General features: G+C 36.4%; 1 protein-coding gene across 1 annotated transcript; it reads right to left on the reverse strand.

Moving 5' to 3' along the window:
* Positions 1–1935: 1935 nt before the first annotated feature.
* Positions 1936–18608, reverse strand: LOC149815375 (V-type proton ATPase catalytic subunit A-like). The gene is made up of 20 exons (XM_089989666.1): positions 18247–18608; positions 15760–15886; positions 15556–15611; positions 15414–15470; positions 15189–15300; positions 15026–15063; positions 14853–14954; positions 13658–13714; positions 13501–13572; positions 13308–13409; positions 13163–13225; positions 12948–13080; positions 7203–7309; positions 6355–6549; positions 6175–6261; positions 5922–6026; positions 5315–5412; positions 5080–5158; positions 2333–2421; positions 1936–2225 (listed from the first exon to the last, which is right to left on the reverse strand). The coding sequence occupies exons 1-20, from the start codon at positions 18322–18324 to the stop codon at positions 2111–2113; spliced, it is 1872 nt and encodes a 623-aa protein (XP_089845792.1). The 5' UTR covers positions 18325–18608; the 3' UTR covers positions 1936–2110.
* Positions 18609–23661: the final 5053 nt, after the last annotated feature.

A 23661-nucleotide genomic window follows, 5' to 3' on the forward strand; every position in this document is an offset into this window, starting at 1 on the left:
AGACACCGGTAGATGCAGAACAATTTTTCTTAGGTTGGAGCCGCTCTGAAAAACAGGATCGAAGAGCTTGACGGAATCATGACCGGCGAGCTCCACCACTCCCTCTCTTGGCTTTTGGGTGGACCCATGTGAAAAGAAGCTCACCAACAGATAGGGATGGGACCTTCGGTGAGCTCCATCCCCCCTTTGTGGAGGCATGTTGGGGCATCCCTCTGGGTTTTCGAGTGGACCCAAGCAAGAAGGAGCTCGCTGGCAAGCTCCATCCCTCTCTGTGGAGGCTTGCCAGGGCATCCTTCTGGGTTTTCGGGTGAACCCAAGCGAGAAGGAGATCACTGGCTGGAACCACTGGCGAGCTTTATCCCTCTCTGTGGGGTCATGTCGGGTACTTGCCTGGGTTTTCAGGTGAACCCAAGCAAGGAGGAGCCCATCGGCTGGAACCCCTAGTGAGCTGCATCCCGTCCTTGTTGGGGCTCGCTGGAGTGCCCACGGCTTGTTGGTGAGCACTTGGGTTGTGGCAAGTGGAGCTCGGCGAAAATCATCGGCAGTGAGGTCCACCCTTCCCTGCTGAGACATGAGAAAATGAATCTCATGTAAAACAACCAAACAAAAAATTAGATTCTCATGCAAACGATATTCCTTTCAGCACATTAAACAAACATGAGATTCTAAATCAAATGATTTTGAGTCTCATGAGATTTCTTTTCATTTTTCAAAAGAACAACCAATTATACCATAAAGTAAGGATTTCAACATTGGTGAAGTTACACCCAATTATTTGGTGGGGAATGACTTGGTAAGTGATCCTATAAATTTTGTAACAGAGGCAAGTTTGTAAAGAAAGTCGTTTGCAAAAATCTTTCAAAATCAATAAAAATCTTTTGTTTGTGATTTTTTACATGTATAATGACAATAATACCTTAAAATGACTAGAATAACTACCCTTTCCTTTTTATGAAGGTAAATAAGTACTTTTAAAATAATTACCATGACATTAAGGTGCGTTTGGATATTTTGAGAGAATCCTCAGAGAAAAGTGAATTCTCATTCCAAGGAAAAGTCAAGAAAGAGAATTCTCAATCGCTAGATTTCCATTGTTTGGATAACTCTAAATGAATTATTTTTAAAATTCTCAACTTATTATGAGGCTTCTTATTTATAAAATGAAAAGTGATTGTAATGTCCAAAAAAATGATGCATTTTCTAAAATGCACAGCAATTTAGCAAATCCACCAAATGAAAAATATCACACGTTCTCAATTTTTTTCCTCTTTTATCCCTCACAGGTGCCAATTTTCAATTTTTGCACATTATCACACTAAAATAATACACTCATGAAACAAAATCATATATGAAGTTGTGATTTTCCAAAAAAGATGGAGAAATTTCAAAGGCAACAAGTAGGAGGCATGCCACAGTCCAACCCGCCTTTCCATACTGGTTTATTAATAAATATCAAACCCTCTGATCTGTGCCGTTGAATTATCGCCTAAAAAGATGGAAACCATGCCATCAACCTTAAAAACCTATGTAATTCCAGTTCAGCCAAACCCTTAGCCCCAGTCAAGGACCCCTACCAAAAGCAGTTCCTTGTCTTTGTTATCTGCCTATGAGCGTCTCGAATAAGCCCACAACCAAAGAAGGGCCAAATGACAGCATGAAGGCTTAGTGTTTATGAAAAATGATCACTAAGAAAAGATGATATGGATCTTCAAAGTTGCAAGTTTAACCGATCATATCAGAGCACACATAACATAATTGACCAACCCGCTCAAAATTCGTATTTGGAAGAACCAAAATAACCTAGGCCAATGTTATTTTAAATTCATCTAAGTGACAACTCTTTTTTTTTTTCATAAAAGCCATGTAAAATAAAATAGCCAACCACCCCCATCCAACACAACCCTTTCCCCACCCAACAAAAAAACCCAAAAAAAATAGAAAAAAGATATACCCTCTTATTTATTACTAAAGAAAAACATAATATCAAGGCCGGACAAAGAAGCGGGGCGTACTAACTTCACTTGGTTTGGAAAAAAAAACAAAACTGGATTTGGATTTTAACAATACAAGCTTATCATGATCCATCTCTCGTGCATAAAAGAAACTCGAATCACCGATATTCATCCTCCAGGTTGCGGAACCCAGTGGTGAGATCCTCATGTAGTTGGCTGAACTTCTTGACCAAGGCAGCTTCCCCCTCAGCGGGGTCTTCAAACTTTTGTGACCTGCATGCAGTGGTCATGCTTTGTCAGAACATGCACATGGTTCTCAAGATGCCACTGCATAGTGTATGCGAAAAGCAACATTAAGATATCTTCTCTAATTTACTTACACTAATCTATAGAATAGGTCACCAAGACGTTGTTTGATAATGCTGTATGTTATCTTCAGGCCATCTGACCCAGCACCACGTTCCACCGCCTGTAGATCACTCCAAGAACGTCAGTACTACTATATGGAGATACATAAACTAGTTTGATGATTCTAGATGGCTTTAGAAAGGTTGGAACTTTTATAGGAGCAGCAGGTCATGCTTGTATGCAGCCTTAACCATGCTAGATGCTTCTTCTAACTCAATTACTGATCTGTTGAATTGAATGATCTTGCTATTGTGCACTAAATCAATTATTTTAAGTTCACACACACACACAGCTATTGTTCCTTAACAACCAATTCTACATGTTCAATTTATACCAGTGTTGTGAAAAGCGTCGAGGCGTAGCGAGGCGCTCCACCAAAATCTGAGGCGAGGCGTAAGCCTCGAGGCGTAAAGCGTAAGCCTCAAAGTTTTTTTTTTAAACTTAAAAAAACCATAAAAAATATCTAAAATTACAAATAAATAAAAAATTCTTTATTGATGAAGCAACAACCAACAAGAAATACAAAATCTCAAATAAATACTGAAAAAATATGAGATTAACATGTGAAAATAACATCAATGCAACAACTTGATCTATGTAAGTATCTAACAAATAAAACATGAGCATTCATTAAATAAAAAATTAACATTAACAACGAAATGCATATTAGCATTAACAATATCATGTCAAAATTAGAAAATGCATTTTAGAATTAACCAAATGTTAATATATATAGGGTTGTGACTGCATGTAATTGCATGACTTGATTTTGCCACTAAAAGGGTTTAACGTCACATTCTAGAAGAGATTATTGCTCCTACGAAATTGAATACATTGAACAAGTTGACATGGTGAGATTAATTTTCTGTGAAACGAAGCAACTAATCTCAATGACTTCATTAACGTGGTTGCTTTGAGTGTCTATTAGACTGCAAATTGGTGAACCTGCTACTAAGGGTATCAATGGATTGGGTATGACCCGATCTTGACACATATTGGATCTTATAGGGCCAGGGTTTGGTTGCAAAGAAGGGATTCTGATTAATTATTCAGGTTGGACCCATGAGGTCCGATTATTATACGGGTTGTGTATGGTTTATAAAATTTTATACCAAACCAGGTCTCACCGGAGTTTCGGTTAAGAATCTCAAATTTTCAATGTAAAATAATTAAAAATATTATTTTGCCAGGTATGGACAGGGTCTAGTTTATGTAAGTTTTATCGGATCTGCGTATAGTTTTTCTTATAAAAATCCAGTTAAACCCGAATCTTGATCTGATACCTACATTACTTAATCGGATTCAGGTTTGGACCCACTCATTTTAACATAGGTCCAACTGATGAGTTGTGGAGCCTGATTCAGAGTTTTTGCCCTTGCAGTAAGGGGGGTCCGGGGGCTCCCTCGGGCGCGGGTCCCGCTGCGCGTTCAGCGGGTGAGGGTCCAGACTCGATTTGTTTTTTTTTGGGGGGCTTATGTTTGAGACCCGGTTTCTTATGGATCAGACCCGACTTGTTTAGGTTTAGGGCCAGGATCATAGACCTGACCGTGTTGGCTTTGCCGGACATACTTACGGTCAACGGGCTTGAACATGGTAGTAAATGCCCTTTTTACTAGCAGCTTAGTTAAAACTGCGTAAAAAAATCCTATTTTTTGGTCAAATGAGGGCTTTGACCCTCATTTAACTAAAAAATTCAAGGCGTGTACGCCTCGGCTTGAGGCGCGCCTCGCCTCAAGGCGTATGAGGCGCACGCCTCAGGGCTGTTGCGCTTTGTACATGCGCCTCAAGGCATAAAGCCCCTCGCCTTGAGGCGAAGCACGCTTTTTGTGCCTTGAGGCGCATTTTTAATAACAATGATTTATACACACGTGTACATGAGTGTGTATGCACGCACAAGCCTAATCAAATGGAAAATGATCATATACAAGATATTCATGAAGAGTAAACATATAGAGCCAAGCTGATAATTTTTTTTCTTATGGGAAAAAAAATCATCAGCATACAGCTCAAAGATGAACACCATCAATTTCGCTGAGAAACAGGTCAATTAATGGGGCCCACCCTCTTGCAAGTTAAACCCTGGGTGGGGTCACTGACACCATCATCCATTTTTTTTTTGTAGTCATCATCATCCATTTTTAATGATGGGAAGAATCAATCAGCTTCTTGATGTCTACTCTATAAAGCCCTATGTAAGATCTAATTCTCAAAATGTGTCTAAAGCTAGACCATGAAAAAAACAACAAAGTTTTCAGAGTTATGGACGTTTCTGATGAAAGATTATTTTAGATACAGTAGATGGATGGCATGCAAGGGATCACACAGCAATCTGATAGCCCTATCTGCTTGTTCAAGATTTGAAGACACTGTTTCCTGTAACGAATTAACATAGATGACAATGCCTTTGTGTTACTTGGTATGAAAGAATAGAAAGTTTTAACACATGATTGGATACATCTAAGATACAAAACATTACTTCTTTAGCAGGTGTACTTAATTATGTGTTTCTAGAAAAAAATGAAAGTGTAGGTCAATCAACGGATTATGGTGTTAAGCTAACAAGATGGTGGTAGTTACATTTACTATAGCAGAAGAACCAAAATTGCAATATGTTGGCCCTACTTGTTACATCTACATGTTGAAAATAAACAATAGTACATGCCTTTCAGAATAGGGGGAGAAAAAGGAAACAGAGAACAGGATCATAACAAATTCATACCTGATTTGCTAATGTATTGAAATGAATAATGTTCCTCATCATCCACACTGATTTGTAAAATGGGCAAAATTTATCATACCTATGGGGAAAACAGAGAAGCACAAAGAATTAAATTACAGAATTACATAAGATGGACCAAAGAAATATAAAATATAATTTATTACATAAGCAACCAAACCAGAGGAAATTTAAGAAAGTGCAAACAAAGGATGCATAAGTCAATCTTGGTACTCACGGAGTGAATGCATTTTGAGCAAGATAATCCTCCCTAAGAAGCTTAGCTGTCTCCAGGATAATCTTATCTGTTTCTGCCAAAGCATCTTTACCGACGAGCTGCAAACATCAAGCAAAAAGTTCCCTCACATTATGCTCTATGTAACATCGTACTTCTGGAGGGGTGTCATACCTATGTCGACATGGTATCACATGGGTACAGGTACTGGTATTTCACGGGTACAAGTCAGGCCAGTTTCAAAGCAGATCTAGCCCAGATCTGACCAGCATCTTCTAATGTGGGGTCATTTTCAACCATGCATGCATGGCACTTCAACCCCCCCCCCCCTATCCGAACTTTTATAATCTGTGCTGTTCCCTACAAATCCATACCTGTACCTGCCTCCATACCTATGTGACGTAGCTTATGCTACCTTATCTCTCATGTGTCTAATGAAGCCCAAATTGGGCAAGATGAGCAAATTAAGAAGACAGAAGACAATCAAATGCAGCCCATGCCAATCACAAATCATTTTGAAACCAAAGAGGATAGTTTAAAACAACAAACAAACAACAACAACTACGCCTTCATCCCAAAACAATTGGGGTCCCCAAAGAGGATAGTTTACTTGAACAATTTCATTCAGGTCATCTTCTCTCTGTAGAACCTCACGAGCTTTTGTCCTGATGGAAATAAAGTCTGGATCAAATTGCTCATAGAAAGACTCCAATGCCTGCAGTATAACAGGGACGTGAAGAACATAATTAAAACCAGCAACAAAATATTCAACACCATTCAAAATTAGCGAATTGAGTTAGATAACAATAGACATGGTGACCCTAGGGCTAGGATGAATAGCTACAAGTTATCAGCATACTAACCTTCGTGTACTTGGAATATGAAATAAGCCAATTTACAGATGGGAAGTGCTTCCTTTGTGCAAGCTTCTTATCAAGCCCCCAAAAGACCTGAAGAACAAGCACAGAGTACTTTTGAATCATGTGACCAAGCAGTAAGACAGATCAAGAAAGATGCAGCGAGTAGGAAACTTGCTTTCTCACCTGAACGATTCCAAGTGTTGCAGCCGTCACAGGGTCTGAGAAATCTCCTCCAGGAGGAGAAACAGCACCCACTATTGTTACACTACCTGTACGATCTGGACTGCCCAAGCATTTCACTTTACCAGCACGTTCATAGAAAGATGCTAATCGAGCAGCCAGGTATGCTGGGTACCCACTATCAGCAGGCATTTCAGCCTGCAAAGGAAAGAATATCCCAAATTGCTAAGTAATTTTATGCTTCTTCGCTGCCAAGCTCAAAAATGAAAAGAACATATACTGTTACTATGACACTTGAGTACAGGCCAATGAATTTAGAAAAGGCACGAAGGATATGAACAGCATAGTTGCTTCATCAACTCCTACTTTTAAGTATCTTAACAAAATAACAATACTAGCTGTTTTAAAAACTGTTGCATGCCAGAACATAATAACCTGAAAAAGCATGCAGCACCTTAATGCTGCCATCTTCATTTCTTAAACATCTTCAGTTACTGCAGACAAGGCTATAATGCCATCAGCAATACAATACTTGAAATTTACACTAATCTTGGCAGCTTAAGTTCCTTAACAGCTTGACAGTATTCGAGGTTCACAGTAGGGGTAGTGACAAAACCACTTTACACTCAAGTTCTCATGTTCCTTCCCATCATTCTTGTTAGAAAGGTTGTGTTACGATGTTTGACACTATTTTGGATACTCTGAGCAACAAAAAATAGCGCAACCATCGTAGTTACAAAGAACAGAGGATATTCGAGAACAAAAACATTTCATGATAAATGAAGGCAGAGGCATTTGTTGCTCTTCCCATAGAAGAAAAGAGGATGAGTAATAAAGGAACGGGCAATCACCAGACGTCCAGATATTTCACGCAATGCTTCTGCCCATCGGGAAGTAGAATCAGCCATCATGCTGACATTGTATCCCATATCCCTGAAATACTCTGCTATAGTGATGCCTGCAAGTTCCAAATTCAGAGCAATCACATTTAAGAGAATAGAGACTAAGAAAAGTCAGCAACCATAGCAAAGGCAGAAAAATCTGGCAATCCAGGATTCCTAAATAACCAAAAGAATGACAAGAATGTCTAATTTCACACATGATCACAATAAATTTTAACTTTGAAAGTACCAAGAGAGAACCATCTACAATAGAACTTGCAGTAACATCATTCACTCTTATTATTAATTTTATCATTAATCGTCCAGAGAGCTATTTGTTGCCAGCTGCAAAGTTATGGAAGTTTCTCTAGGATCTCCTTCACTTCTTTTAAATTCTATAGAACTCCTATACGACTGGAAGCATGACATGGAATTTCATTGCCGAGTTCCATTCCATGTCACCATGTTACTACACCTAACATAACTATAAAATGAACCAAAAAGAAGGATCAATCAATTTGATGACAAAACGAAAAAAGGATAAACAGAAAACACATAATGGGATTCTATAATCCCAGAGTAATAAACATGCAATATGTGATCCTTTTTAAAACTTCTATTTATATTTACTTTTTTTTCTTTGACAGCAAACAAAGACAAATATGATCATCAGTTGGGGTAGAAGCAGGCTTTTTGGGTTGGGCTTTGGCCAAACTCCTCTACCAATAGTTGTTTGGGAGAAAGGCATTAGTTGCATCAAACAGTGGAGTAAGCAAATACCAACCTTATAGATGTGGTATCTGCCAATTCAGGAATTGGAGGGCTTTCATTTTTTCAATTCCTCAACTCCCTTTGAAGCATAGTAATACATAAATTTTGGACCCTTGTCTAGCGCAATAGGCCCTAGACAACTAAAATCATCATTAATATACACAAGCAATGCACATGGAATAATGTCCCATTAAAGGCATGTTCAAGAAAAGGACTTCATTTACACATGTAAAACTAAAACACATATGAAAACAAATCATACTCTCATGTTTGTTTTGCATTATTTGAGATGAAACATGGTTTGTTATAATAAGTTGGATCTAGATCCAAAACCCTTTTTTATAAGATTTAGTTTTAGATCAAACAGGTTAGATCCAATATCAATTTTTGCTGGTAGTTTGAGTCTATGACAAAGACCAAATGTAAAAGTGTCAGATGCCAAACTACATGCATTTGAATGGTGAATATTTGATCCAAGATTAAACCCAAATTCTAATTCCACTTGACATGGATCTGATTAGGTTGAACTAGGTTCATGTGCGAGGTCTTGCTAATCCATGAACTATTTTAGTGTTTTGTTGAACAAAGGATTAAACAGGAAAACCAGATGGGTTCCAGATCAATGTTTAGCTTACAAGCATGGAACTTCGAGGGTACCAAGACTTACCGGTTCTAAGTTTGGTTTGTCTTAGATGAAACTTAAGACATTTTACATCTCAACACATACATATCCACACATAGAAGTGCACAAGCTATTTATGTTATAAAAAATAATTCCTATAAAAATTGTTCGAGGTTTACACCTTGAACCAACTCAAAGCTTATGCCTCAACTCAAAATGTCTAAACACCTCACCTTCTCATCAAGCCATTTTAAACCTTCTGCTAGATAGCTTTAACAACAAGCAATTTTAATTTTTTGCCTTGACTCTTATTGAGAGTCAAAAAATTAATTATTTTTTAAAACATAGTGATATGATCCTTATTTTCTCGCAAATAAAGAAATTTTCAATATATTGAACTATTAATGAAAATTTTCAACATAATGAAATATGAATCTTAATTGCTTACTTTCAAATATTAAATGTTTCGATATTTTGTGGTCCTTTTTGTTTTATAAATATTTCTTCTATCAAATTTGACAAGATTATCCCTAGATTTCTTGAGGAAACTAATCATGCTTAACGTCCTGATTTCTTTCATTAAGGAAAGAATCATCATCTCCTTCCCTAACTCTGGATTAAGGCCTATCTTATTGCCTTAATCCATAATCGGATTTCCATAATGGCCCTATGGCCACTAAATCCTTACATCTCCCACTTGGCCATAAGCCATTTAGGGGCATTTAGTGCCACAAAGCTTACTCCCACTCTTTTGGGCTTTTGCATTTGTACACTTACCACTTCGTATTCTATTCATGCATGCTGCAAAATTTAACAGGAGCATCATGAGGATTTCTTTCAAACTAAGTGAATTATTCACTCAGGATCATTTACACATGCATGAGTCCCATTTGACTCACATGTCTTACAAAGACATTCTCAGTAACTGCCTTCGTCAATGGATTGACTACCATATCCGACGAGGGTAAATAACTAACTGAGATTTTCTTTTTCTTTATTATATCATGAACATACAGATATTTTACCTCAATATGTTTACTCTTAGAGCTATCAGCTCCAGAGTTCATCAGACTTATTGCAACTTTACTATCACAGAATATTTGGACTGGTTCATTCGAGATATCCAGTCTCAACTCACTCAAGAAGTGATCAATCTAGACCCCGAAGGTGGCAGTCATGTTACAAGCTATATATTCAACTTTTTGAGTGTGCAAAATTCATCAACCTTGCATGGCATGATTGTGTTGAGAATTTACGGTGTAGTAGGAAGAAAACATTCTATCCAACCTTTGCCATCACACCGCTGTAAATAAATCCCAATGCATTGTCCAATATTTACAAAAAACAGAGCTTTTGTCTCACTTAAAATCCTCTTTTCCAAAGCCGAAATAGTTTAGCAAGCTCACACGTTCGTCTGAGAAATAAAGTGTGCTCTCCCCATCATTTGACAAGAAGCTTTTAACAATTGTCGAATGCCAAAGATGCAAGCCTCAACAGGCATAGTTCTCTTACCTCTAAACATGCATATTCATCCCATGAATTGTATGGTATGACATGCTTTAGAGTACAGAGCACAGACATATATTGTCTATTCTCACAAATATCTTCTTGCACTTTCAACAAAGAGAAGAAAAAAGAATGCATTTAAGAATCAGACATGAAATATATGAAAGGGAGGCGCTCTCCCTAGCTGTCAGACACTCAAGAATAATGGCTTCTCTGATATATTAAAAGCAACAGTTTTTTAGTCACACAGGTCCAACATTCAGATGAAGAAGTTCAAAGTCACATGTACATGCACACAAAATGCATAGATGCACAAAAGCTTACATGAACATATAAACTTGAATGAACCAACAAACAACAACAACAACTACGCCTTCATCCCAAAACAATTGGGGTCAGCGATATGAACCAAAAAAGAAATTCATTTTGGGTCTTCCACATGAATCCTTTTCCTCCAATCATTTCTATCCAACGCCATGTCCTTGGTGAGGTTCAAAGCATTCATATCCTTTCCTATCATCTCCATCCAAGTCTTCCTAGGCCTACCCCGACCTCTTTTAACTAATATATTTTCCCATTTCTCCAACCTTCTAACTGGAGCATCATTAGGCCTTCGCCGAATATGTCCAAACCACCGTAAACGATTCTCTCGCATCTTATTTTCAATGGGTGCAACACCTACCTTCTTACGTATCTCTTCGTTCCGAATCTTATCTTTTATTGTATTTCCACACATCCATCTAAGCATCCGCATCTCAGCTACACTCATTTTTTGAATATGATGTCTCTTGGCAGCCCAACATTCCGTACCATATAGTAAAGCGGGTCTAATAGTCGTCCTATAAAACTTTCCCTTCAACCGCAATGGCATTCTACGATCGCACAGCACTCGAGTAGCACTTTTCCATTTCATCCACCCAACCTTTATCCTATGATTTACATCTCCATCAATTTCTCCATACTTTTGAATGATGGATCCCAAATATTTGAAATAATCATTCACCGGTATATCTTGCTCACCAAGCTTCACTACACTCCCATCACTACTTCGTTGCTTACTAAACCGACATTCCATATATTCAGTCTTACTCTTACTCAACTTAAAACCTCTAGCTTCCAATGTCTGTCTCCATAATTCTAACTTAGCATTAACCCCAGCTCTAGACTCATCAATCAAAACAATATCATCAGCAAACAACATACACCACGGTACATTTTCTTGAATTGATCTCGTAAGCTCATCCATCACTATCGCAAATAGGAAAGGGCTTAAAGCAGATCCTTGATGTAACCCAACCGTTATCGGAAAATTGGTTGTCACCCCTCCACAAGTGCGGACATTGGTTACTACTCCTTCATACATATCTTTAATTATACTAATGTACTTGAGAGAAACACCTTTCTTCATCATTGTCCACCAGAGAACGTCCCTAGGTACTCTATCGTATGCCTTCTCTAAATCAATAAAAACCATATGCAAATCTTTGTTCCTCTCTCTATATCTTTCAATAAGTTGTCTAAGAAGATGTATAGCTTCCATAGTTGATCTTCCAGGCATAAAACCAAATTGATTCTCCGATATCATGACAACCTTCCTCAACCTAGACTCAATCACCCTCTCCCAAAGTTTCATAGTATGACTCATGAGTTTTATACCACGATAGTTTGTGCAATCTTGTATATCACCCTTATTCTTATATAAAGGCACCAAAGTACTCTTCCTCCACTCATTAGGCATCTTATTTGTTCGCCAAATCAAGTTAAAAAGATTTGTCAACCATTCTAAACCTTTCTCTCCCAAGCATTTCCAAGCCTCGATAGGTATACCATCTGGGCCAACTGCCCTTCTTGATTTCATTTTCTTCAAAGCCTCTGCAATTTCTTTCTTTTGAATCTTGCGCATGAAGTCACGATTTATCTCATGAAAAGGAATGAAGAAGTCTCCAAGATCTTGAGCATGACTATCATTAAATAGCTTATCAAAATAATCTTTCCATCTCTCCTTAATCTCCTCATCTTTGACTAAAACCCTTTGCGTTTCATCTTTGATACATCTAACCATACCCAAATCCTTCGATTTCCTATCTCTCATCTTTGCAAGCCTATAAATATCCTTCTCGCCTTCTTTGGTATCCAACTTGCCATAAACCTCCTTATAAACTTGAATGAACCAAAGAAGCAAAAAAAAAAGAACAGTATATTTCAGTTGAAAGCATACAAATCAATGAAAAAAGAAAAACCACAAATCGACTGGTTTTCCTCCCTTTATTCCTCATTCTTTGTCTGTTTTTCTTGGATAACATTTCTTCCTTATCACTTTAATTTTTTTTTAATTTTAGTCAAAAATTATTTGAAGTAATAGCATTCTATTGCATAATATTTTAACCATTTTGATCATTTTAACACAAGTTTATTAATGCATGTAAATGGCCACATTTTATGTCTTCAAGATACACTAAGTACTATAAGGAAATGCTTCCCAAGCATGACAAGTCTGTTCATTTGGATTCATCCATCACGTTTTGTTTGCCATGGACTGCAGAATCACAAGGTTATGCAGCAGATAATATAAATTTTTTAAACCATAAAAAGTGATTCAGAAGAAACATAGTATTGCTAGTCACAATTAGCAAAAACAAAAAAGATTTAACCTAAAGCCATGGAGTGTTAAATAACTGAGTGAACAGAAAGTACAACCACAGAAACTTCTTGACATATAACAAAAGATCTGTCTCATGAATTGTTGAGACACTAGAACCACTGGGAAAGATCTTATTTTCGGGATAACACATAATCATCAATTTATTAGTTTATACCTGTATAAATGGATGCCTCTCGAGCAGCCACAGGCATGTTCGACGTGTTTGCAACAAGTGTTGTACGTTTCATGACAGACTCTTCACGGCCATCAGGCAATGTCATTGTCAATTGAGGGAAATCCATAAGCACCTGAAATTAACATTACCACATTCAGTTTTCTTCCACAGAAACAAAATCAAGCAAATATGCAAATATGATATCTATTGAATACCTCAGCCATTTCATTTCCTCTCTCTCCGCAACCGACATAGACCACAGTGTCTGAGTTTGAATACTACCACCACAAAGATACATTAGCAACATTTCTAATATCCATCCACCAAAAAAGTCTCAACATGACAAAATCTGAATTCTACCTTTGAAAGAGCCTGGCTAATAACTGTCTTTCCACATCCAAATGCACCAGGTATGGCACAAGTACCACCAAGTACTGAGGGAAATAGAGCATCAAGAACACGCTGCAGACATAAGAAGAAACTGGTAAGAAAAGTTGAAAAGATAATAGCTAAGGGCACAAGGAATGCATCAAGAACCAATTTATTTACATACCTGACCCGTTAAAAGAGGTGTATCAGCTGGAAGCTTTGCTGCAACAGGCCTAGGTGTACGCACAGGCCAAGTCTACAGAAAGATCACCACAAATAAATTAAACAAGGGTTCATAAATCGAGTACACCTGAGTCTAAAGTTAAGTTAAATATTGAAACCTGAAGCATAGTAAATTGCTTCTTTACACCTTGGAACTCCAGTTCTAACACAGTATCCTGGCAAAATAGAATGTATTATATAATTATTAACAAATGAAGGTGTACATTAGAAGCTTCCAGAAAACAAGAAGAACAAGGACAGTAAACTTTCAAAATTTTCAGAGTGCATGGAGCATACAGAATACATTTGGCAAAGACATGGAAAGGAACCTACACAAACATAAGGTCCACAAGCAATTGATTCCATTAAATCCACGACATGCTGAAGCCATGTTACAAAAACCATTTTAATGCCCTTGACAAAAACCACCACCACCTACACCCCATCTCCACACCCACCCCCTACTCAACCCACCCACCAAAAAATAAGAAAAAAGAGAAAAACTGAGTTTCACCAATATAATTTTAGCAAAATTAATTCAACTCTTCTCAAACAAACCTTCCAGAACTTTGCAAAGCTCTTTTTTATTTAGTGCAATACTGACCAAGATTAGTTTCTTTTCTTCCTAATTGGGGGTAATTTCCAAGCAGAGAGCTCATTTTGCCAAGATCTAGCATAGAGGCATGGCCTTTGCTCAAAATCTAAAATTGAAACATAATTCTAAGTGCTGCCTTGTCTCTCCAATCATAAATTTGGAAGTACATACATGCATATACATACACATGTATATACATACGAATATACATATGGAGTGCTCTATTGGGGTACTGAACCACCATAACCTATGGTGGTATACGTTACACAGATCTCATCTCCAAAAGCAAAAACTAGCATCTGGATTATGTTTTCCATGTTATGTTTACTATTTTCATGTGTTAAAAGTTGACTTCGACATGATATTCTATAATCTATACCATTTTTAGATCATCCATATTTTTATGAACTGAGCCACCAATTTTTCATCATCTTAGAATCGAATCTTGTGATATATATTAGACATGATAAACCCCTGAACACAATAAATAAGCCATGTTAAACATGCAAGCAAAAACATTTGGTGCCGTGATAAATGCAAACAAGAGTGTGTACCACTGCAGGGTATCAAGGTTCAGAACACCCCCCCCACACACACACACACATATCAATATCGACATGACCCATTTCTAAACCAGTCAAAAGAGATGTCTGTGATAAGTGAAATGGAAAAAAGTAGCAGGTGAAGTTACAATCTTGTAGCCAGGAAATTGAACAAACCTTTATTGAGTATTGACCAGGAGAAGCAATGTAGGTAATTTTGCCCATAGAACCAGGAGGAAGTGCAACATGATGCTGCATCAAACTGTTCTCAAATACAGTCTGCAGTATGATGTGAAGTAGTCAGCTCGAGTTACTTATGATGCAGTGATAAAAGGCCAACCAACACTTACAGCATACAGGTCGCCACCGGTCAACAGGTCGCCCGCACCTGCAACAAAGTAAAATGAAATGGCATATATGAAGTGTTCAGCCATGGATAAATCCCTAACAAGCTGCATCCACTGATGAAAGATATGATACAAGGCACATAAACCATTCTTTGGTGAATTTTACCTATTTTTTTAGGTTGAAACTCCCATAATGTATCCTTGTCAAGTGGAGGAACAGATACACCTCGAGGAATATATACGTCCCCAGATTTCAATGCAATGGTTTTTAGTGGCCGCTGCATTTAGCAAGAGAACATAGAATTCTTCTAGGTCTTCAGATGTAAAATGCAGGAATATGTAAAAGAAGGGAGACTTCAGCGACATGAGCATTTCAGAAGTTTGATCGAACCTGAATTCCATCAAAAATGTTTCCCAGGATTCCAGGACCAAGCTCCACTGACAAAGGCTGAAAAGAAAAAAAGGGATAAGGATAAGAGTGTAACCAGCAGAAGATAGTCCTCCTCTATTTCAATACATGATCTGCTGAGTACCTTATGGGTTCGAAGAACAGGGTCATTTACCATCAATCCAGCTGTTTCCTCATAAACTGAAACACAACAAGCACCATTTATTTTCCTTCTCTGTGTGTGTCTGTGCAAGTATGTACTATGTACACATGCATCTGTGTGTGCATATACATTATGTTTGTCTGTGTGTGTAAGAGAATGATCAGATTTGTCAATTAAATCCCATACCTTGAATTGTAGCAGAATCTCCTTCTAGTCGAATAATTTCACCGATAAGATTATCATGACCTACACGAACAAGCTCATACATAGCAGCACCACCCATGCTATCGGCCACAACAACTGGCCCTGAAACCTGTAAAAGCTCATGAATCCATGATACATTAGCAGCTGGGAAAGAGTAGCATCTTAATACACGAGAAAAGTTAATATATTTATTGTACAGTAACCATGTACATGAAAATCCATGCCCTTTAAGGTCTTAACATAGGTAACATCATGTTGTCACAAAGACACAATTCTGTGAGCATCAGCCTTGTTTCCATTCACCACCATTGAATGAAAATTTGTTCATTGGACTTCACAGCTACTATTAGAATGGACCAATGCTCTGAGCACCACGATCCATGATCCATCATATTACTGCTCCAAGGGTCATGAATCCAAGAGCCATACATAAACCAGATTATCATAATCATGTTACTCAGTTCACAACTCATTAGATGTTCAGAGACCTCCACATTCTGTAGTAGAAAAATTTGAATTCTACAGGGCCTAGTAAGCTGAGAAATAATCAAACTACTGAAGCTAGTAACTGTTGGACATGGATTTTCTGGTCAAATACAATCCCAAATTGCCTTTCAAGAAACTTGGGCTCACAAGACTGCTCAGAGGAGCAAATTTGCATATCTTTCATTGGTATGTTGAAAGTATGTGCATGAAATACACAAGGAAAGGAAGTTTACTTAAGCTCATGTATTCTAACACTCTAATCAACTGTAGTGAATAAAAATAAAATTGACCATATGATATTTTCTTGAATTATTACAAAACTTTCATAACCTGCAAACCAGGGTTGTAAAAATAAGCAAGAGATTCAGCCCAACTGGACAGTGATCTCCAAAAAGTAATAATTCAGTATAAACTTCCAATGTCAGTTCTAATAGTATTTGATTTTTCCTATGAAGAAAAGGAAAAGAACTGAACCCTATATCCAAAGTCCAGTTCAACCAGTAATTCCAAACATAATTGCCATTTATTCAAACAAACAGGCCCAGATCATTTATGCATATGGAACCAGTTTTCAATAACCAATTTAAACACAAAGTATGAAATAATAGAAGATCATGGATGAACAATCCAATTTCAATATGAAACCTTAACAATCAAACATTTTATTTTCTTTTAAGGTGGTAATAATACACTAACGAGGAATCATCCATCTTACTGGACTCTGTAGCAACTAGCAGTAAGCATTGAACCCTTGACTTCTACCTCGAGCCTTGGGCCAACTATTACAGTAACCAGGGTACATGTACCACAGTAAGAGTTGGAATCTAACGTGTTTGGAGCCTGAATACCGTCATTTGAATCACAGAATCCTTATGAACAAAGTTTGATTGTCACCCAAGATAAAGAATGTGGCGGGAAGATAGATCTTCTGAATTATGTACAAACTCAGACTGATCCTAAAAGAAATTTAGCTCCAGGGCCCTGGCAATTAATTCTTTCTAGTGCCACCAGGCTTCTGATTTTCCGAAAACGCAGGTAGGCCAGCTTATCAGGCGGCTGATTTACTGAAGTATATGCTTTGTCACGTTTACACAAAGAATCATACTTAAGCAACAACCGTACGTAATTGGCATATTGGAGACCGTGCACATCATCCATACGACTATACCACTAGTCTGAAGAAGAAAGTTGAAAGGAATACAGCTTTTCCAATAACCTCGGATGCACTGAAAAACAAAACCTACATGAACAGTACTTTTAAACAATTCTCCAACAACAGTACGAGATTAGTGAAAACGATTACCACTAATTTTCGACAATAAACCATCAAGAACAAGTGACAGTGTCCCTATATTCTCCTTAATTCGCTGACAGTATTAGTGAATCCCTACAACCAACTGCAGAGTATGAACCACCAAGAATGGGCATATAAGCCGATAAAAAGAAATCAACGAGGAGATCATCCAGATCCATTGAGAATGCGGTTCAACGGGGAAAATTAAACAGTAGAGTCCAGATTCTGGATCAATTTCGAACTCAAGTAATCATGAATTAAGAAGGAAAAATCCAATTTTTTTATGAAACAATCAACGATTTTAATCGTCTTATTCCTTCTACACAAACCAACGACATGTCTAGCACCAAAAACCACATCGGATCCATACACCAACTCGGAAAACTACGGCATGCATCAAATCGAACAGCAAAAAAGAAGTCGAGAATCCAAACTCCAATCAAATTAACGAAAAAAAACTCAACAAAGCCCTAAAACCCTAAGATGGAGCGCAAATTCCAGACAAATTTACGTATCCGCTAAAAGACAAAAAAAAACATAACGATCCGAACAACAAAAATCAACATTTCCGGAGATCAGAACGAAAAAAATACGCGAAATCAGCCAAACATACACAGAAAAATCGGCAAACGAAAACGAAAAAACTTCGATCTGAAGATCAAGGAAAGCAGAGAGAAAGGACCGCACACCTTGCGAACGTATCCATACTCGCTCTCCTTCTCGGAGTCCTCGAACGTCGTCATGCGATCTCCGTAACCAGACGTCATCTTCCCTCTCCACCGAAGACCGATGGATCACCGACAGAAAACAAGTAGAACAATAAGATGATGATGATTGCGATAACAAGATCGACAGAAGCCCTAGGGTTCCGAAATCGCGAAGGATGAGAAGAAAACTGTAAACTTCTAGAAATAAAAAAATGGAAATATTTATAGTGGGGAAGGAGCAGATCCAGAGAGAGAGAGAGAGAGATGGCTTGCTGTCTGACCGAAGAGGAAGCGGAGGGAGCCGAGGAATAAATTAAGAAAAAAAAAGACATAAAAATTAGAAATTGGAGATAAAAAAATATGGGGGTGATAAAGGTGAATAGTTAAAAGTTAAGTACCTGTAGGATGTCGCCACGTAAGAGATGATGTTTTATACGTGGCGGCAGAATAGTGAAGAGAAAAAAGACCAAATTTTCATTTTGGGTCAACCTTTTAGTCATAATTCCATATATGAGCAAATATTTCTGAAATTTCAAATATAGCGTAATTTTTCTTACAAACTGTCAAATAGAGACTTCAGGTCAACACCCATCATATTGAAAAACGTGAGTTTTTAAAAACTAAAAAGTACTAAATTATCCTCATAAAAAATAAAAAATACAAAGTATTAACTTCTTGAAACGAAGGTCATTTTGACAGATGATTTAACCTGAGTTAAAGGACAATAATATATGCACGCACAGTTTTTGGGGAAAATTTGACCTTATATTTGAAGTTTAAAAAATGTGTGTCATATTTGAAATTAGGGGTAAAAGCTTGGTTCGTAAATGAAATTTTCCCTAAAAATACAGCAATTAATGGCAGCAGTTCTCAGAAAAAAACTGAAAAAATAAAGTTCTTTTTCTCCACTAGAAATTATTTATTTTTTAATTATTTCGTTTGATATTTTTAACGCATTGACGAAGTTGCCCTCGATTATGGTAAACCTGGCCGCATGTTTTGGGGGGTAATTTACATATAGGCGGCTAATCCATGGCACATTTACGTTTAGCTACCTTAGTTTTTATATATTTAAGATCAACGTCTGTTTACTTCAAAGGCTTAAGACTTTTTTATCTGGTAAAGAGCCTCCTCGGGCATTGTCTTTGTGGAAAAAGTTAAGCCTCTAAAGGATGAGTTTCTTGCTAAAGTACTATTATAATTTAGTTATTATTTCACTTAAAATAAAATTCTTGAAAAAATAAAAATCTTTATCATTGTAAATTTATATAATTAAATTTTATAAATATGTCATTGTAGTAAAAATAAAATATGAAATTAATTAGATTAAAAATGTATAAATGAAATAACGAAAAAATTCTCTCAAGCCTTTTGCTATAAGAATCCATTAGTAATGGGTCAAAATTTCATGTAGAAATTCTTCTCAAATTGAATAATATATAGGATATATTAGTAGTTGACATGATAAATGCAAGAAACTTGATTCTCTACTAATATTTTATTTTTCAAAACATTCAAGAATGGGGGGGGGGGTAATATTGTTTGTATAACTAATGCCATTAATTTGTTGATGTTTTATAAGTAAAAAAAATGTTTTTATTATTTTAAAATAATATTTTTTTCTTTAAAGAGACCTAGCCGTGTTGGCTTTGGCTGCTACGATCACTGTCCTGGCAGCGTAAAACTCCGTGGGTTTACCCCTTGACCCCACCTTTGTATTTTCTAAAATGATTAATTGCGCTTCACGATTTTAAAAGAACTTGGTTAAGAAGGTTGGATCCCACCACCATTAAGTTTGACTAGTTAATGAAGAAGATTTTTTTTTTTAATAATGTACAGAAATTAGTTAAATACATATTATAAAACCTTATTAAAAGAATAAAAATCAAACAACCAAACACAAAAACTGGCCATTTGCCATAAATATAAATAGCAAAGGGCTATTTATAAAAGCGCATCTAAATGGTGAGAATAGAAGGAATGAAGGATTATGTGTTCTCACCATTTCATGCAGATTTTTTACAATTTTTCCCCATTTCTAAACGTTCCCTAAGACTAATGCATATGGTATTACGTGCATGATGATAACGGAAATGGCCTTTCAACTTAATTGAGCCTAATTTTCCATGTATAAATGATGAGTAGGGTTTCCTTGTAAATAATAATAATATCTTAAACAGTAACTAGAATATGAGAACTGAAAAAAATATGGGCATTTCCAACACTTTTTTTTTTTTTTTGCAAATCCAACCATATGGATGTGCTTGGCATGGTGAATTTGTTAGGAATCAACCATTGGATCATGTATTTTTGATGAAAAAATGTGATTTTTGAATGTTTGAATATTTATAAAGATTATGAGCCATTGATTTTAAAACCTTAAAAAAATCACGTGTATGCATTAAAATCGGGTTTTTTATAAAACCAACCACGTAGATCACATCTTCACAGTTAGATTCAAGAGAAAAGGACAAAAAATCCATGAAAATAGTTGTTCACAATTAGTTCTCATATTCTAGTGATTCATATCTTAAATAGCTAACATTCTTGTATAGAAAAAAAGGAAAGAATGGTAATTAATAACCTTGCTAAATGCAGAAAATCATAAAGAAGATGCCCATTCAAGCATATTTCACAAAAAGGTCCAAAATTGGTATTCTTATTTTAATAATTGTGAGTTTTGAAAAAAGCCCTTGCTGGTTCATCAGTCACAAGCAATAACTGCAATTGACTTTAAATTTCAATTAAGATAACGCTGAGCTCCTCACGCATGTTGTCAGTATCGTTTGGGAGTCTGCCTGGATGGGCCCACTTGTATCGTATCGGTCAAAAATCGATACAAAACCGATTCAGCTTATGTTTAAATAAACTTGAAAAACAATCCAAAATAGTTTTTAATATTCTTATTACCTTGAATATTACCTTAATATTTTTATAACACATGTCATCTGCTGGTTAAAAATTGGCTGAGTTAGTTCGATTCCGTTTAGAATCCAAATCGGCCCGATTCCCTAAATCCATTTGAAAATGAACACCGATTCAAGGTGGTCCGATACGATTCTGACAACATTGATTCTATAGTTTAGCCCTCCATCACATGGGACCATTTCCCAATTGTTGTTTGCAATGTGCATCAGTGTCAGCTGACAAAATGATGTAGGCCTTGCCAACTGTGGTTGTAAATGGTTCGGATACGGGTCAGATGATACTGAATCTTAATTTAGATTTTAAATTAAAAAATAGAACCAAAACCGAATTTGAATATGAAACATATCCGAACAAGTAAGGTAGAATTTGGATCAGAACAACCGAAATTGCCTTGCCTATGTGCGGTTCATAGTGACAAAAACCACGAGATTTATGAAAATCTCTAGATAATATCACGAGAAATTGCCTAAAAGTTTAAAACGGCAATTTCTCGCGAGATTTATGAAAAAACATAAAATACCGTGACTTAAACACAATATTTACATTTTAAACATCTATTTATCGTAAAAAATTTGTGTATTTTAATTTTTAAATAATGTTTATTAATATTTTCTTATACAAAATATTTTCTAGATTTTTTAATTTATTTTTTTATTGTCTAGATTTTGCCAAAAAATGCAAGATTTATGAAAAAATTTCAATTTATTGCTAGTTTTAGAAAAACGAGATTTTGCCATTTTTAGCATTTGTCACTATGGTGCGGTTGGTGATGGATGAAAGTTTTTTTTTTTATTATACAACAACAACTACGCCTTCATCCCAAAACAATTGGGGTCAGTGAAGTTCACACTACAACAAAGCAGCCGATTAGTGACGACCACAATCCGTCGCTAACGGGCGTAGCGACGGATTAGCAACAACGAGGCGACGGTATGCTTACGTCACGAATATTTTGACGCTAACTGACGACAGATTTATTCTGTCGCCAGGTCCGTCGCTAATTGCGACGGACTAACGAGCGCTGTATTCCGTCGCCAATCCGCCGGTACTAAACGGCGACCACGGCTTGGCGACGGATTTACTTCCGTCGCTATGCCGTCTCTAGATTTCTATGAATAGTGACGGATGGTTCCGTCGCAAACACGAAATTTTTTTTTAAAAAAAGTATTTGAAAATTCAATACCGAGAATGGTACAATTTATATTTCCTGTACAATTTATATTTCCTGTAAATAAAAAACAAACCACACAAAAAATTCCATATAACAAGAATCTACAACAATTAATCGTTCCACCTTAAAATTAACAAGTTTAATTATTTACAATTCAACAATTACAATTAGGAAACATAAAAAAATAGAACTTCTTCATAACAGTTCTCTAATCATCGCCAAGATTTTGTGTGTCTTCTTGTTCATTGTCTTTATCTGTCCCTTCAACTCAACTATGCTGATTATCGCTAGCAGCCTACACAAGAAAAGAACAGTCAGTATTGATAAATAAAATATAATAAAACAAATTACACACTATATGTGATTCTATCATGTGCTCATGTGTGATCTAAGGCAATAAAAAAACTCTATATGTGATTCTATCATGCTCATATGTGCTCTAAGGTAGGCAAAAAGTTATATATGTGATTCTATCATGCTCATATGTGTGCTAAGGCAGTCAAAAAATTGAATATGTGATTATAGCATGTTCATATGTGTTTTAAAACAGCTAGAAAAACTCTATATGTGATTCTACCATGCTCAGATGTGCTTCAAGGCAGGCAAAAAACTATATATGTGATTCGATCATGCTCGTATGTGTGCTAAGGCAGTCAAAAAATTGAATGTGTGATTATAACATGCTCGTATGTGCTCTAAAGCAGGCAAAGCAAAAAAATTTATATGTGATTCTATCATAAATGATATATGTTCTAAGGCAGTAAAAAAACTCTATATGTGATTTTGGCATACTCATATGTGTTTTAAGGTAGTCAAAAAACTGAATATGTGATTATAACATGCTCATATGTGCTCTAAGGCAGGCAAAAAAACTTTATATGTGATTATAGCATGCTCATATGTGCTCTAAGGCAATAAAAAAACTCTATATGTGATTCTATCATGCTCATATGTGTGCTAAGACAGTCAAAAAACTGAATATGTGATTATAACATGCTCATATGTGTTCTTAGGCAGTCAAAAAATTTCATATGTGATTATAGCATGCTCATATGTGTTCTAAGGCAGTGAAAAAAACTTTATATGTGATTTTATCATGCTCATATGTGTTTTACGGCAGTCAAAAAAACTTTATATGTGATTCTATCATGCTCATATGTGTTCTTAGGCAGTCAAAAAACTGAATATGTAATTATAGCATGCTCATATGTGCTCTAAGGCAGGCAAAAAAATTTATATGTGATTATAGCATTCTCATATGTGCTCTAAGGCAATAAAAAAACTCTATATGTTATTAT

Source organism: Nuphar pumila, chromosome 15 (assembly GCF_984573655.1).
Source record: "Nuphar pumila chromosome 15, dmNupPumi1.hap1.1, whole genome shotgun sequence".
Taxonomy (NCBI): domain Eukaryota; kingdom Viridiplantae; phylum Streptophyta; class Magnoliopsida; order Nymphaeales; family Nymphaeaceae; genus Nuphar; species Nuphar pumila.

What these genes read in the sequence shown, in the direction of transcription:
- LOC149815375 (XM_089989666.1), bottom strand. Translation starts at nt 18,324, where the DNA reads ATGACGTCTGGTTACGGAGATCGCATGACGACGTTCGAGGACTCCGAG. An exon ending in CCGGTGGCGACCTGTATGCT is followed by an intron (nt 14,955 to 15,025) that starts GTAAGTGTTGGT and finishes ATCATACTGCAG; the next exon opens with ACTGTATTTGAGAACAGTTT. An exon ending in GCTCAAAATGCATTCACTCC is followed by an intron (nt 5,159 to 5,314) that starts GTGAGTACCAAG and finishes TTTTCCCCATAG; the next exon opens with GTATGATAAATTTTGCCCAT.